Here is a 17689-nt window from a genome sequence, read left to right as displayed (position 1 = left end):
ATCCTTGGGGTAGGTCAGGAGAGGGACGCACGTGGCTGCCCTGCCGCATGTCAACAAGCTTAGGCGGACCCACTATTCTCCATCCGCGCTCCAGTAGCTACATTTTACCCCCATTGTACCAAGAGTGTTCTCGTTCAACACCATCATTTGTATATCGACAACACGCTTAATAAGCCTGTTTATGATAATTGACAATAACATTGTTTTCTATGAAGTTCAACAAATTATGTGTATGACCTAGTTAATAGGACACATGCAATAACAAGGGAACTTCAGGAATGCACTTCAATGAAGGATGCAATTAAAACATGAGATTGGCCTAACAAGACGACACATCCGTTCCAACACAAAGATCTTGTATTTAGCTGACACGTGTCATAATATAGTTAAATAATGCTCATTATATAGTTTCAGCTCATTATATAGTTTCAAAGTTATTATCTAGTATGGTTGAGGATAGCTAGCCTATCCCTGGAATTCCTAGCCAAGCCCTGAGATAACTGGTCCCCATGCTGGAATAATGATGTACTCGCCCTGTGTCGTAAGCACTTTTCCACTGGTACATAAACTGTTTATACCACCCATCCTCTGAAGTGCTCACAACGTCACTAAATTGATGTACTACATTACCTGAACCTAACCTAACCGAGGATCCACGAATAGAAAACGGGACATCTCATCAATTTTGCGAACTATGATAACCTAACCTAACCGAGGATCCACGAATAGAAAACGGGACATCTCATCAATTTTGCGAACTATGATGTTTGGTACATAACTTTTTGGCTTTAGGGGGGTTTATACGTCAAATGCAATGTAATATTCAAGAGGACGGGACAGGCTATAACGCCTATTTAATTCAACCACAACCTTGTTTCCAAACCAGTACTTCCCTATAACCCCCCCTAAAACGAAAGTTTTCCAGCTTGTGTCCATTCTAGCGTGTAAAATTAAACTATACTATTGAAATTGAAATTGAAATAAGTTTATTGAGGTAAAATATACACAAAGGGATGAGGTAGCTCAAGCTATTCTCACCCCATTAAACTATACTAAGACTGCTAAGAAAATGTATATGTTTATCTCTCAGAATGTTCAGTAATACATTTATTGCTTGTGATGTGTGTCTATGTATGTATTAACACGATGTACTGAACGGGGTGAGAATAGCTTGAGCTGACTCATCCCTTTGTGTGTATTTTACCTCAATAAACTTATTTCAATTTCAATTTCAAGTGTGCTAAGTCACACTTTGCGGCTTGGAGCGTGTGGAAGAGCATCCACCAACAGCAGAACTAACACACACACACACACACACACACACACACACACACACACAGACACACACAGACACACACAGACACACAGACACACACACACACACACACACACACACACACACACACACACACACACACACACACACACACACACATTCCCATGTGATGAGCACTATAGCCTCGTGAATGGTTTCTCCAAGTGTGGTGAGATTATTCCGGTGGTGTGACATACCCCATTAAGCCATGTCACGAAGCATGTGAGGCTATCCCGCCAAACACACAGCGAAACTACGACGTTGGTACAACGTTCGAACAAGTTTTAACATCTCCTAACCAGTTATAACAACCAATATAGCAAGTTGTAACAACGTTCTAATACGTCATAAACACGTTAAGCCAAGATGTAATAACTTTATTACAAGTTGTAACAAGCGGAAAATAGAGACAGTTTCGGTTTGTGTTTCCAGGGTGAAGCCTCAGATTGCGTGGAAAACTTTTAACATGCTAAGATATCTTTGGAGTTGAGATAATGGAAGACTTAGGAATGCAAAAATTATGGAAAAAATTATGTTTTAATTGTTAAAAATTAACTACAGCATATACTCAAAAGATAAGTGTACACTTTTTAAGAAATATAAGAATCGTTAACATAATCTAATATTGAAGGCACTGAAGGCCAACTGGCTTCAGTGTTAGGGAAGCCTATGGAGATTAGCTTCATAATAAGATAATTAAAATAAAACTGTTGATGTATATGTTAATCAACTGAGTATCTAGCTCGTTAATACTGCAACTTGCTTTGCTAAATTAATGAATTTTGGAGCTCAGTTCTTGAGCCCACTGCGTGCTTTGGGCTCAAGTGAAGTTAGTGAAGTAACTTTGCTACTACCTCTCACAGAAGAGGTATTGTTTACACAATACAAAACTTAACTAATTAAAAGTTAATGTGGTCTGAAATAAGCCTTTGAGCGTGTTGCAGCTAGTTGGGTTAAGTATATGAAAAGGAAGCATGTAGAATCTAGCGTACTTGATTAAATATAAATGTTCAATACACGTCATACGTATTTGTTTTTCTTTAAAGTCACCTTAGAATATTTAATTGAACGCACATGTCGTGTGACCTTGCAAAGATGTCAACAAAGGCGCCTGGGATCCCAACTCCCATCAATCATCCGTTTGTTTACATACACTTTGTGGCTGGTAACAACAGTCACAAATTATAATCTTATCATTACCTCTCACCTTATCAATAAACACTTTATAAACAGTATTTGAAGCAGCAATTCTACAATAATTTACTAACAATATTGAATATTGAAATATTGAAGTAACAATATTTCCCTACACAGAAAACGAAATTATATATAGTTTATGCTATGAGTGGAGATGATCATGCCATCCTCTGAAGTAGCATGCAAGTAACGAAGTATTTAGGCTCCTACTTACCATTGCACTGCCAGGGCAAGGTTCATAACAGGTATGCCTTGTTGCCTACTTCCTGAAAAGAACGACAACATTACTTGCCAATAGTTTTAAAATGTAGCACCGCGAGTTAATTAATGCATAGCATGGTCACTTAAGGCACGCTTTTACTAATGAAGAATGCCACATGAGCTAAGTAAACATTGTAAAGACGAATATATTTTCGATTGACATTATTACAAAGAAAAATAACTACAAAGTAAATTGTAGAAATAATTGCATTATTACTACTCTCGAGAATAATAACGGAAGTAGCACGTGCAAGTCAAACTTCTGTAGGCAGCACTATAAATAAAATCTACAAAACATAACAAATTTCCCGCGCAGAAATATATTTTGTCGAGTTAGCAATCAAAAAATTCTTGCAATAAGATAGTTACGTATGCCGACTTATGCTTAACCTAATGCAAAACTTGTTCTCTCAACAGGTTTTAATAATATTCAGAACTGGAAAATGGACCCAACGTGCCCTAAGATAACCTTATGTGGCACTACTCTTATCTCTCACTGCCAACACATAACGAACTTTGGATTTACGAACATTCGAAGTGTGATTATATCAGTTAGCAACCCGTCCTCAGACCAAGTCCATTCCATCCAGCGGTCGACCCCAAAGACGCATTCATACATTTTAACATGCTACGTATTCAAAATACGAGTTTTCTCAAATATAAATTATTATTTTTATATATTAGCATACTGTGCATATTTAGGCGTTGGTTAGGTTAGGTGTTTAGGTTCTGTTGGCGATTATTTGTATTTTGTAGTATGTGAGTGAAGCATTTACAGAGTTGTGGTTCGAACAAAAGTCGTCAGAGAAGCTCATGTTCCGGAAGTGTTCGGACGTCATCAGTTGTCAGTCGTGTGTAAACAGTTTTTCATTCATAAACACCTGGGGGTTTGGTGGGTGCATGGAAAGGACTTTGGCCTTTGTTTATGAGGACGGGCTGCAGTCAGACGTTATGGTCGCTACTTCGAAACATCAACAAGGTTTCAGTGTGAAGTTGAATGAGGGCATGACGAGGCTACTGAACATGTCTTGAAGGTGCTGTGATAAAAACTTGCCTAGCCTCTTCAACACAAACACAACTGGCAACTTTAAACAAAGTGAGTTACTGACAGCCGATAACTAATCATATACAAAAACACAAGAATGCGAGCGTCTCATTCGTTGACATTTAGACGCCAGACTTCTGCTCAAACTTTTCACAGCCATATTTAGTCAACATTTCGACCAAGTGCATGACAACCATAAATTTACAATCAATAAATGCTGAAGTCAACACATTATGTCAGTGGAGGACAGACAGCCGACATTCAGTACCATCCACCCGACACTTAAGGGTAGCGCCAGCTTATCTTATCTTATCCTGTTATCAGTTGAATCAATAATAATGAAAAACTTCATGACAATTTTGAGGATTAGACTATCCCTTTTACCCTATGTCACTAATCATTAAGTTCCTTACATTCTCTGTCGCATGACTAACAAATATATACAGCATGACTAATATATATTATTATATACAGTATATATTATACAATACGTAACATGCCACTTAAGTACCCTTAAGTAATGTGCCAGTTGAGAACCCTTGAGGCCTGTCGCAGCCCATAAACGCAACAACTCGCGGTGCATCATGTGAATTGCTTGCAAGGTTGCAGAGGATGTAACAGCCTAAGAAGCTTTACTTTAAGAATCAAAACATACTTGGCAATGTGCTGGTTTACGAGCAAGTATTGCCACGCTCCTTTTCTCTTGGCAGACTAGAAAAACTGGTCACATGACTTACAAGCACGAGTTAAAAAAAAAAAATGGTGCCTGGCAAAAAATATTATTACAAAATACCGAGCACAGCACTTGGTATCCCTTGACATTATATGTGGCTACATATTCATACTGTATTACATATGTTGTCCGCAACACCATACGTCTGGCAGTCGGGAATTCAGAGTTCGACCGGAGTTAAGCAATATTGGTCTAACTCACCTTGGCTCTCCTACGTCGAGTTGATATGTATCACTGCAGCGATAAGCTTACGTATACCTTAATCACAAGCACAAAAGAATTATTATGCACCACTTGATATATCACTGCCAGCGACACCAGAAATGTTTAGCTTCACATACACACGACCTTCCACCACGGTTTGTCTCTCACTACTAACTCTAATTCTTCTTGTTGTGATCATGTGACAAGGGTGGGCATGACGCAAGCAGAAAATCGTGAGCTCCTATTGGCCAGCGCTGACGCCAAATACGATGAACCAATCACGAGGGATCTTACGGGGGTGTGTTGTGTTTACGTGTGAGTTGCAACTGCAGAAGAGTTTATTATTTATGTGTAATACTACCTGTTCATATACTAAGATATAAAACCAGATATACAGCGAAGATATTTATTAACACACAGCATGTCAAAGTTATAAAAATAATAGGAACAGAATAAAAGAAAAACAAATAGAGGAATTTAACATCGCTGGCTCTTGCTGTCACTTCTGAGAATGCCAACCCACAACGCACACACGAACACACATACATGGGAGGCTACCATGCGCTGTTGCCAAGCGTCACGTAATAAACCATCAATGAATTGTATGTAATTACTTATCCTTTGGCAACGGTACATATGTATATATAAATATACACATCAGTTATTGAAATACTACCAAAACGTAAACCAATTTATGGAGATGTACAAGTCCTGAAGTGTTTGGCAACAATGTAGAACCGGATTGCATCAGTTCACATCAGGCTCGGTGCAGCCAAACACAGACACGTGTGATCCCCACAATAACAAAACCCAAATGTACCAATATGGAGGACGGTATTTCCTTCCAATCTTGCCTTATCTTGGTGATGGTACTGGAATTTCCTGTAGTTGGTAAGCTAAGGTAATGATTAGCGCTAAGCTATTACGACTTTGTAGCTTCTATAGCCTTGTCTCTTTTTCTCTGAATGTAATCCAACTAATATTTACCGTGGATATTATATCTAATAAAACAGGATGACTTAGGGTAATGCATATATATACAAGAGCTCAGGTGGGTATTACACACGATACGGAATGGTAATGAATGCCAAGTTCAGAATTTTCGAGCTAGCACTGCTGACCCTAAATCCACCTTCTCTCTCTCTCTCTCTCTCTCTCTCTCTCTCTCTCTCTCTCTCTTTCCCTGCCAGCCCATCGCACCTCACCTTGACACATACCCCACCCATACGCACACATATATAAATATGTATATATATATATAACAATATATATGTATGTAACATATATATAAATATGTATGTGTATACATATGTATGTATCTTGGTCATCACACACAAACACACACACACACAAACACCACCAACATTCTCAGGGAAATTGACAAGGTGGACAAAGACAAACTCTTCAGCACGGGTAGAACACGAACAAGGGGACACAGGTGGAAACTTAGTACCCACATGAGCCACAGAGACGTTAGAAAGAACTTTTTCAGTGTCAGAGTAGTTAGTAGATGAATGCACTAGGAAGTGATGTGGTGGAGGCTGACTCCATACACAGTTTCAAATGTAGATATGATAGAGCCCAGTAGGCTCAGGAATCTGTACACCAGTTGATTGACAGTTGAGAGGCGGGACCAAAGAGCCAGAGCTGAACCCCCCCGCAACCACAATTAGGTGAGTACACATAAGGATAGTTTATTTAACACGGGTGGGACACGAACAAGGGGACACAGGTGGGAACTTCGTACCCAAACGAGACACAGAGACATTATAAATAATTTTTTGGCAGAGTAGTCAACAGATGGAATGCATTAGGCAGTGATGTGGTGGAGACAGATTCCATACACAGTTTCAAATGTAGATATAATAGAGCCCAGTAGGCTCAGGAACCTGTTGATTGACAATACTTGACTATACTAGTTGAGAGGCGGGCCCAAAGAGCCGTAGCTCAACCCCCCGCAACTAAGTGAACTAAGTGAACTAGGTGAATGCACACACCAGATAAACAACTCAGCTGGAAGCCAAATTCGAGGAATAACAAAGAGAAAACGAAGGCTGGGGAGAAAGAGAGAAAGCAAGAGGAGGGGGAGAAGTGAGTCCTGCCAAGTCGTGTAGGTGGGTTGAGATGAGAGGTGGAGGTTGCTATGGTAACTAAGCCGGGGAGGAGGGGGGGGGGGGAAGAGAGCATGGGGAGGGGGGGATAAAGACACACACACGTGACCTTCAAGCCCATCCACACATTCGCACGCACACACACACACACACACACGCTCGCCCACGTGTCTTCTCCCATATGCAGGTCGGCGTTCAATCCCCGACTGTACACAAGTGGTTGGCCACTATCCCTCCCCCCACCGTCCCAACCCAAGTCCTTATCCTGACCCCTTCCCAGTGCTATAATAGTCGTAACGACTTGGCCCATTCTCCTGATAGTTCCTTTCCCTTCCTCCTAGTCTGTTACAAGTGGTGTTAAGTAACTCTGACACGCCAGTACATAACACCTCTCCTCACTGGTGTCAGAGTTCACATATATATTATGTATTATCTCTACATAATATGTACATAATGTATATAATAGCCAGTCTCTCTCTCTCTCTCTCTCTCTCTCTCTCTCTCTCTCTCTCTCTCTCTCTCTCTCTCTCTCTCTCTCTCTCTCTCTCTCTCTCTCTCTCTCTGTTAATTTATCACGAAGCACTGAACAAAATGCTAAAAACTCTTTTAAAAGCATAACCCTGAGTTCAGACCTCATGAAAATCGCAGGGGGGTCGTTATGGATGCCGATATTTCTCAAAGGATGGTATTAGGGGCGGATCCCAAGTGGCCTATGACACGCACATACCGCCCCCCAACCCCGGCAATGTGTCATCTTAAGACATTTGGGTGAGGCTGGCCCCTAGCATCTGGCTAGGGGCCAGGACGCTAGGGGCCCCATACCCATCCAGTTGGTCCGTCTAATTACCCAAAACTACCTAAATCTACTCAAAGCTACCCAAATCTACTCAAGCTACCCAAAGCTTTCAAACATTACGTAAGTAATGAAGAAATATTATATATTTACTCACTATAATGTTGGCGGTGAATGTAGAACATGAAAAAACATAATTTTCACTCTGAAATAATACCATTTTATAGCGAAATTAGACGAAACTAAGTGGCAGGTGACGCCAGAGGAAGTCGACGATCCAAGCGACAATCTTGTGGCTTTGGGTAATTAGATGGACTCAATTTCGTTATTAAATGGTATTATTTCAGAGAAAAAATATGTTTATTAATGTTCTACATTCAGCACCAACATTATAGTGAGTAAATATATCATAGTTCTTCATTGCTTATGTAATGCTAAGAGACTTTGGGTATCTTTGAGTAGCTTTGGGATGCTTTGGGTATCTTTGTGTAGTTTTGGGTATCTTTGAGTAGCTTTGGGATGGTTTGGGTATCTTTGAGTAGCTTTGGGTATCTTTGAGTAGCTTTTGGGATGCTTTAAGTATCTTTGAGCAGCTTTGGGATGCTTTGGGTAAATAAACAAACCGTCTACACTTGCTATACCTGCCGTACAAGGTGGTGGAGGCCAAAACTGTCAATAGTTTCAAGGCGTTATACGACAAAGAGTTCTGGGAAGACGGGACACCACGAGCGTGGCTCTCATCCTGTAACTACACTTAGGTAATCACACACGGGAGATAAACAAGCAAGCACGTGTTGGACCGACACATCAATGAGTGTTTTGTGAAGTGATAAACAAAGCTGGAAGCAAGAAATGTCGTGAAATGTAAAACTTTTATTTTTCTGTGAAGACAATTCGAGGTGTAGACTAGAGTGGTTCGTGTAGCGGGTGGGAAGGGTCGGGGTTGACCTGACCATGACCTCAATGACCACCAGTCAGGTCATAACAAGACAACACACACACACACACACACACACACACACACACACACACACACACACACACACACACACATTAGGCAGTGATGTGGTGGAGGCTGACTCCATACACAGTTTCAAGTGTAGATATGATAGAGCCCAATAGGCTCAGGAATCTGTACACCTGTTGATTGATGGTTGAGAGGCGGGACCAAAGAGCCAGAGCTCAACCCCCGCAAACACAACTAGGTGAGTACACACACACACACACATCCAACGTGAAGTTTCAGGTTCTGGCCCAAAAGAGCTACAGGGATGAATCACTTCATTAAACTCTCGTGTTCGATAGCCTCATAATGCACCCAAAATGTGTGCCAGTGTATGCTACTGAACACCCTTGCCCGAAACGCTATGCGTACTAGTGGCTTTAGGTATTGTATGTACTAGCTCTATCTATATATCAATCAGAATGTTTGTAACTGCATCTATGTATGTACTTTTCTGAATAAAATATTATTATTATTACATGGGCCTGTATGACTAACCATCCTGCGAGATGGGAAACTTTTAGTATCACGAAGCTAGTTTGTTGACGCACTCTGTACTCCCCTTCACATACTCCAGGGCCGCTGCACAAATGCACAAGAGAAGCCTGGCAGTGGAGCTCGGGGAGGAAGTCATTGTACAAAAGCAGAGTTCCTTCAGGAGTGGAAAGTTATGCAGGAATAAATGCATAAAGAAATCAGAATTTTCAAGAGACGACCCTGAAAATGGGGACACACGGGCACAAGCAGTTAAACAAAAAATAAGAGTTGAGAGAAAAGCGGCAGATGATGCTGTGCAAACAGCAGACTCCGAAAACCTGACGGAGCAGACAAGGAGGATAATCCAAGCAGAGACAGACGACGGAGTCTTCACGGCCTTCCAGACATAACACAGGAAGTCAAGGCTGAAGACTTGCATGAAGAAATCCACACACAAGGTTCCCCTTGCGGAGGTTGAGCTTTGGCTCTTTGGTCCCGCCTCTCAACTGGTGTACAGATTCCTGAGCCTACTGGGCTCTACCATATCTACACTTGAAACTGTGTATGGAGTCAGCCTCCACCACATCACTGCCTAATGCATTCCACCTGTTAACTACTCTGACACTGAACAAATTCTTTCTAATGGCTCTGTGACTTATTTGGGTACTCATTTTCCACCTGTGTCCCCTTGTTCGTGTTCCACCCGTGCCAACTAGTTTGTCTTTGTCCACCCTGCCAATTCCTCTGAGAATTTTGTAGGTGGTGATCATGTCTCCCCTTATTCTTCTGTCTTCCAGGGACGTGAGGTTTAATTCCCATACAAGGCTGAGAGACTTGGTAGAAGTTTACAGACTGAGTTCATATGCAACTGCACAGCAACATGGGAAAATTAGACCACTAAAACTGGTATTTGTGAATGAGATGTAACCAAGGACCTATATTGGGAGCCGGTCGGCCGAGCGGACAGCACACTGGACTTGTGATCCTGTGGTCCCGGGTTCGATCCCGGACGCCGGCGAGAAACAATGGGCAGAGTTTCTTTCACCCCTATGCCCGTGTTACCTAGCAGTAAAATAGGTACCTGGGTGTTAGTCAGCTGTCACGAGCTGCTTCCTGGGGGTGGAGGCCTGGTTGAGGACCGGGCCGCGGGGACACTAAAGCCCCGAAATCATCTCAAGATAACCTCAAGATACAAGGATCCGGACGAGATGAACAGGTGACCTGAGACATATGGAAAGCTATAGAAAGGTATACCTTGAACTTGACGTGAATAAAGCTGAAATAAAGAGAAAAATAGAACAGCGAACGGAAAGAGCAAGGCGGGATAGGAGAGAGGGAGATAATGTATGACATCCCACACCATATCCCAGCAGCCTAAGGAGCAACCAGTCCAAAGTAATGGGTTGAGGAGGAGGAGGCAGGCGTCTGATGGCTTACAACAACAGTCAGGGAGACCTACAGATACCACCAGTAACCACTGTTGTCAACAAGAAAGTAACCCAGGCTCCACACACCTATATCCTTCTCCCAGCCAAGCCTAACTAGTGACAGGATGAACAACCCAGCGGGTTTTCTTCCTATTGGGGAGTGTTGTACATGCTGCTATGGCGGTGTGTCCACTCACAAGATGAGTGGCGCTGCCCAATACTGTCACTATGGCGGTGTGTCCACTCACAGGATGAGTGGCGCTGCCCAATACTGTCACTATGGCGGTGTGTCCACTCACAGGATGAGTGCCGCTGCCCAATACTGTCACTATGGCGGTGTGTCCACTCACAGGATGAGTGGCGCTGCCCAATACTGTCACTATGGCGGTGTGTCCACTCACAGGATGAGTGGTGCTGCCCAATACTGTCACTATGGCGGTGTGTCCACTCACAGGATGAGTGACGCTGCCCAATACTGTCACTATGGCGGTGTGTCCACTCACAGGATGAGTGGCGCTGCCCAATAAACTCGCCCCTCGGGGCAAAATTTAAATTTAAGCCTAACTACCTGCCAACGTCCACCTTCTATCCCACCTATCCCCTCTCTCTCACACTCCACAACTATTCGTTCTGTACCTCACCAGACCCACAGCATATATCCAAGCCTACTCCCAACCAACAACCCCCCCCCCTTCCCATCCCTCCCTTACTAATTACTACCCTATCCACCACTCCCTCACTCCCCTCCACCCCCCAGGCCCTCTCCTCCACCTATCCTCAGGCTCTTTCCATATCTTCTACCTCACCTACCCCCTGAACCCACCCAGAACACCGCCCTAATCTGGGAGCTGCCCATACACTGAACAGTTTTGAAATTTAAATAAGTTTACTGAGGTATAAATATACACAAAGGGATGAGGTAGCTCAAGCTATATTATATATATATATATATATATATATATATATATATATATATATATATATATATATATATATATATATATATATATATATATATATATAATACAAACAATAATCATATTACCGAACATTCTGAATTATAATCATATACATTTCTTGAGAACAGATTATAATAATAATAATAATAATTTTTATTTAGGCAAAGGTACATACATAAAGAGATTTTACAAAGTTTGTTGGCTTTATAGATAGAGCTAGTACATACAATGCCTAAAGCCACTATTACGCAAAGCGTTTCGGGCAGGGAAGGCCTCATCAGTGAAGGCCTCTCATAACCTTCAACCTCTCATTAGAAATAGGGGAAGTACCTGACATTTGGAAAGTAGCAAATTCAACTGTCAGACATCCCAGTAAACACTGATAGGTGAGGTCCTTCTGGTACTGGCGGGGAATGTTGAGTTCCCCGCCACTTTCTCCTGGATGTCTGTCTGGTACACTGTATAAATACCTTGAGCGCCGGCGCTAGGCTCTCGTCTCCTAATATTTCTCGTATACACCGAAGCAGGGGGGTGGAAATAGCCTAAGCTACTCTATCCCTTTGAGATGTATTTCTTTCTTGTCTCAATAAACATACTTGTACACTGAGGTGGACCTAGTTGCTTCTTGGTGTATATATCCTGAGATATCATGTTAATCTTGGACTAGGTTCAGGATTAAAGTATATTTTCTGGTTGGTGAGTGAGCTCTTTAAGCCCAGTTTGATAGGCGTTAGGCCCACCACCAAATCTACCTGGAGATTCGGGATGGAAAAAACAGTTGAGCATCGGAGTTGCTGAATCTTTGGTGAGTGACGGACACCGCCTTGACCACTACCTAAGGGAATCTGAACATCTAAAAGTCATTTCAAATATATGTAGAATAATAAACCCCCACATTGTATGAGTTAGGAAAATACTATTTGTCAAATATAGATTCTGTTCTTAAAAGATTTCCCCATTTTTTGCACCCGCAAGATAACGTAAATTTTAGGAGTTGACAACTGTTAATCTTCTTGTTTGATAAGCTGTTCACTTGAGACAGTTAAGCAAGTCCCAGCTGTGTCTGGGTACAAGTGACAGGAATGAACAACCCAGCGGGTTTTCTTCCTATTGGGGAGTGTTGTACATGCTGCTATGGCGGTGTGTCCACTCACAAGATGAGCGGCGCTGCCCCTCGGGCCAATTTTTATTTTTATTTACTAAACCTTTTACCACATTTTGTTACAGAGGTAAAACTAAACATATTGAATATTGTAGATAAAGTTTTTTCTGAATCCACATCTTAAATTGTCATTAAATGCACACCATGTTTCTCAGTGTCTTAAAGTATAAGGAAATACTCGCCCTGCTGAATGGTCCATGATGGGCTTAAGAATTACCGGTACTTAATCTGTTAATTTTATACCCATCCTAGTCTAGTTGGTAGGGCATAAGAGTGCCTGAAGATTCCAGACACGCGGGTTCGATCCTACAGTAGGGCTTCAATGTTTCAAAGTTGTCACGTTCTGGTAGTAACAGGAGCAGATGACCGCCGTCTCATCTTAGCAAGCTTCCAGCTTTTTTTTTCTCTCCTATAGGTCATTTTAAGCCTTACCTTGCTGGGTTTTCCTCAAACACAATCTTCTAATCAGCTTACAACCAAGTGCACAATTACTGCCAAAAGGCGAATGGCTTATAATCAGCGATCAGTGCCCGAGCGTACACCGCTCCTGTGCCAGGTAAGTTCACTACGGGCTCACCATAGCCCGTGCTACTTGCCCCGCTCCTGTGCCAGGTAAGTTCACTACGGGCTCACCATAGCCCGTGCTACTTGCCCCGCTCTTGTGCCAGGTAAGTCCACTACGGGCTCACCATAGCCCGTGCTACTTGCCCCGCTCCGGTGCCAGGTAAGTCCACTACGGGCTCACCATAGCCCGTGCTACTTGCCCCGCTCCGGTGCCAGGTAAGTTACGAGCTCACCATAGCCCGTGCTACTTGGAACTTGTTCCGAGTAGCTGAATCTATAACAACAACAACCCGAGCGTACTTCCCTGGCCAAGGCTCGAACCCAGGACAGGAACGCACTCAAGGATGCTGGTCAGGTACTCAAGGATAGGAAGTGGAAAATACCACTGCATATCCTGGAGAACTTGCAATAAAAGATGCCTGTCTCTGAGGCTTATAGGTCACTTGGTTTATAAATACAAAACGAAAAAATATACAAGTTATTGTATATTTTTATTGTATATTTAATATACAATGGAGATTTCGAGGTGGGAGATGTTGAATGTTGAGCAACCCGTTCTCGCAAATTTAATAAGTCAATATTGACTTATTAAATATGTGCATAGGTGACATACTTAACATAATAGATACCCTTAAAAAGATTCATAGAAAACACCGACCTTACCTAACCTACTTAGTATATTAAGATAAGCATCTTATTGCTTCGTAATTACAATTATTACCTAACCTATAATAGGTATAGGTTAAGTAATAATTGTAATTACGAAGCAATAAGATGTTTATCTTAAGATACTAACAAGGTTAGGTAAGGTCGGTGTTTTCTATGAATCTTTTTAAGGGTATCTATTATGTTTAGTATATCACCTATGCACGTAGTTAATAAGTCAATATTGACTTTACGAATTTGCGAGAACGGGTTGATGTTGAGAGACAAGCGGCGCCTCGCTCATAGAAAACGTCACGATATGGTTCATAATAATATGCACTACACTAAAAACAAATGTGTTTCCGGTATCAAGAAAGACTAATACTTCTATCTTGAGATGATTTCGGGGCTTTAGTGTCCCCGCGGCCCGGTCCTCGACCAGGCCTCCACCCCCAGGAAGCAGCCCGTGACAACTGACTAACACCCAGGTACCTATTTTACTGCTAGGTAACAGGGACAAACTCTGCCCATTGTTTCTCGCCGGCGTCCGGGATTGAACCCGGGACCACAGTATCATAAGCCCAGCGTGCTGTCCGCTCGGCCGACCGGCTCCCCGGCTTACATACACCGAGGTCGTATGTATTTATTCAAGACTAATACTTTTTGTTTTTTATAAAGCAAACCCCTAAAATGTTTGTTCTTCCCACCGCTCACTGAACGCTATATAATAATAATAATAATAATAATAATAATAATAATAATAATAATAATAATAATAATAATAATAATAATAATTCACAGAGAAATCACATTAACGTGATATATCAAAGAAATCCAAAGGAGAAACGTCAAGCGCACAGGTTCAAATCCTTATCGAGGCCCTTGTGGATTTGTTCATTTGATATATCACGTTATTGTGATATATGTGTGTAATAATAATAATATTATTATTAGTTTAATTTTATTTTATTTATAGAAAGTATTACATGATGTACACAGCATTATTTACAATATTTATATTTATATTTTGTATAAAGCCAGCAAGTTGGCGTACAGGAAGCAGTCAGGGAGATCTACCCAGCGGTGCGACAGGTGATTGGACGGCTCATGTTGGCACTCGGTAGGGTGGACGGCCCATGTTGGCACACCTGCGCATTCTCAGTCCGGAGGGCATATATTCGGAAGTTATTCGTAGCTACCGAATAAACATATAGTCTAGTACACAAATAACTAACACACACCTGTGTAACCTAGTACAGGTGCTCGGTGAAGTATCTACCACACCCTGCTGACCTAGCACAGGTGTACTTGCTGCTACACCAATGTTTACCTCCCAGACACGTGTAGCCATCGACAGACAAGACAAAGTTGCCTTGATAACAATCGACTTGAGAATGGTCCAGGACGGACCGAAACGTCGTCGTCCCTTCAACTTCTAGTGTGTGGTCTGGTCAACTTGCCTTGATAACAAAGCCCATTCAGCAAATAAAAATATATATTACAATATTAATCGGCGTTTACTCTAGTCACCAGAGTCAACACCCTCCCAGCACACATCACTTGCCCAAACTGTCGTACTGCATGACAAGAAGTGATCTAGATTTACACACAGAAATCACTCTAACGTGATGCATCAAATGAACACATCCACAAGGGCCGTGATGAGGATTCGAACCTGCGTCCGGGAGCATCCTAGACACTGCCTTAATCCCTGCCTGCCTTAATTAGTCGATTAAGGCAGTGTCTGGAATGCTCCCGGACGCAGGTTCGAATCCTCATCACGGCCCTTGTGGATTTGTTCATTTGATCTACATTTATTCTACTACACCAGATTCATTCTCTGAATCAAAATGTAATAACACTAGCCCGTATTTACCCCGAGGGCCATCATCTTTAAAAACGACAGGAAAGCAGCGGCTTGTCAAAGGTTAGTAGTCCCATTACTCCTGAATCCTGAGTATTGTCTTTCCAGCTGAATTTGGAACAGAAATACACACAGAAATCACAATAGCGTGATGCATCAAATGAACAAATCCATAAGGGCCGTGACGAGGGTTCGAACCTACGTCCGAGATCATCCCAGACGCTGCCTTAACCGACTGAGTTACGACATGGTTAAAAGAATTGCAACCAGAAGTTCTACTGACCTTACTTGGACCCTGCAGCCTCTCCGAGACACAAACCAGGATTTTACACAATTCCCCCCCCTGCACTCGAGCTCTGTCGGACGTAGATTCGAACCCTCGTCACTGCCCTTGTGGATTTGTTCATTGGAACAGAAGTTATTGTCTTGGAATTTACAGGTTCGGCGGGTAGGCGGTTCCATGGGTTTATACCCCTATGGGTGAAAAAACATCGACTGTTTTCTGTCCTACATTATGGCTTCTTGAGTTTGAGTCGTCAGTGAAGCACTTGTTCCGGAAGTGTTCGAATGCAAACAGTTGTGTCGTGTGTAAACCGTTTTTCATTCATAAACAGGCGGTTTGGCGGGTGCACGGAATCACTTTTAGATCTTCGGAGGACGGGCTGTTTACCAACCCGTCCTCGACTCAAGTCCATTACATCCAGCGGTCGCCCCCACAGACGCATTCATAAATTTTAACATGCTGTTCATTCAGAACAGGAATTTTCTCAAATATAAATTAATATTATAATATATTAGCATATTGTGCATATATAGGCATAGGTTAGGTTAGGTGTTTAGGTTCGGTTGGCGATTATTTGCATTTGTAGTACGTGGGTGAAGCATTTATAGCAAAGTGGTTCGAACAAAACTCGTCAGTGAAGCACTTGTTCCGGAAGTGTTCGAACGAAATCAGTTGTGAGTCGTGTGTAAACCGTTTTTCATTCATAAACAGGGGGTTTGGCGGATGCATGGAATCACTTTTGGATCTTTGTTTGGAGGACGGGCTGTGTTTACAGCGTTGTGGTTCGAACAAAAGTCGTCAGTGAAGCACTTATTCGAGAAGTGTTCGGACGTCATCACTAGATCTCTAGCCCTGTCCATGGAGAACAGAGTAAAATGTATATATGCTGGTTAGCATTGTAAATGTGTGGCCACGTCTGTGGTTGAAAAATAATAGTATACAAAAAACTTATAATATAGACGAATCTAACGCTATATAACACCCTCATCGCTAGGATGTTATATCAGAATAATAAAACTAGAATTTTATTATTAATTAAATTGCAAGGTTATTAAACTTCTTTATCATTAATAATATGTTAATAATTTTGTAACAATAATTTATATTATTGTATTTGATTTTTTATGTAATAAAGTATTGTAGTTATTACTTCTACAGTGGGTAGATAGATGATTTATAGACCCGTTTAGACCTTCTACTTGGCGGGTAGATGATTTACCCACCCGTTGACCCTTCTACTTGCCGGGTAGATGATTTACCCACCCGTTGACCCTTCTACTTGCCGGGTAGATGATTTACCCACCCGTTGACCCTTCTACTTGCCGGGTAGATGATTTACCCACCCGTTGACCCTTCTACTTGCCGGGTAGATGATTTACCCACCCGTTGACCCTTCTACTTGCCGGGTAGATGATTTACCCACCCGTTGACCCTTCTACTTGCCGGGTAGATGATTTACCCACCCGTTGACCCTTCTACTTGCCGGGTAGATGATTTACCCACCCGTTGACCCTTCTACTTGGCGGGTAGATGATTTACCCACCCGTTGACCCTTCTACTTGCCGGGTAGATGATTTACCCACCCGTCCACCCTTCCACTGGATGGACAGCTGAGTAATCCATCCCACTGACCTTTCCACTTGGTA

At 42.1% G+C, this 17689-nt stretch overlaps 1 protein-coding gene across 7 annotated transcripts in view; it reads right to left on the bottom strand.

The window, feature by feature from the left end:
- Positions 1 to 17689, bottom strand: part of LOC123746364 (protein CREBRF homolog) — a 145034-nt gene that overhangs the window by 51129 nt on the left and 76216 nt on the right. For 4 of the 7 annotated variants that reach the window (XM_045727844.2, XM_045727847.2, XM_045727843.2 and 1 more), the window contains exons 1-2: positions 4753 to 4927; positions 2727 to 2778 (exon numbers count right to left, since the gene is read on the bottom strand). In XM_045727844.2, the coding sequence (XP_045583800.1) occupies positions 2727 to 2729 (3 nt within the window). In that variant the 5' untranslated portion in view covers positions 2730 to 2778; positions 4753 to 4927. Of the gene's footprint in view, positions 1 to 2726; positions 2779 to 4752; positions 4928 to 17689 lie in introns of those variants that run through there. The other 3 variants (XM_069314984.1, XM_069314983.1, XM_045727846.2) reach the window with 2 other exon arrangements.

This window comes from Procambarus clarkii, chromosome 80 (assembly GCF_040958095.1).
Source record: "Procambarus clarkii isolate CNS0578487 chromosome 80, FALCON_Pclarkii_2.0, whole genome shotgun sequence".
Taxonomy (NCBI): Eukaryota; Metazoa; Arthropoda; class Malacostraca; order Decapoda; family Cambaridae; genus Procambarus; species Procambarus clarkii.
The sequence above is the reverse complement of the archived record's forward strand: the minus strand, read 5'-3'. Positions and strand labels throughout refer to the sequence as shown.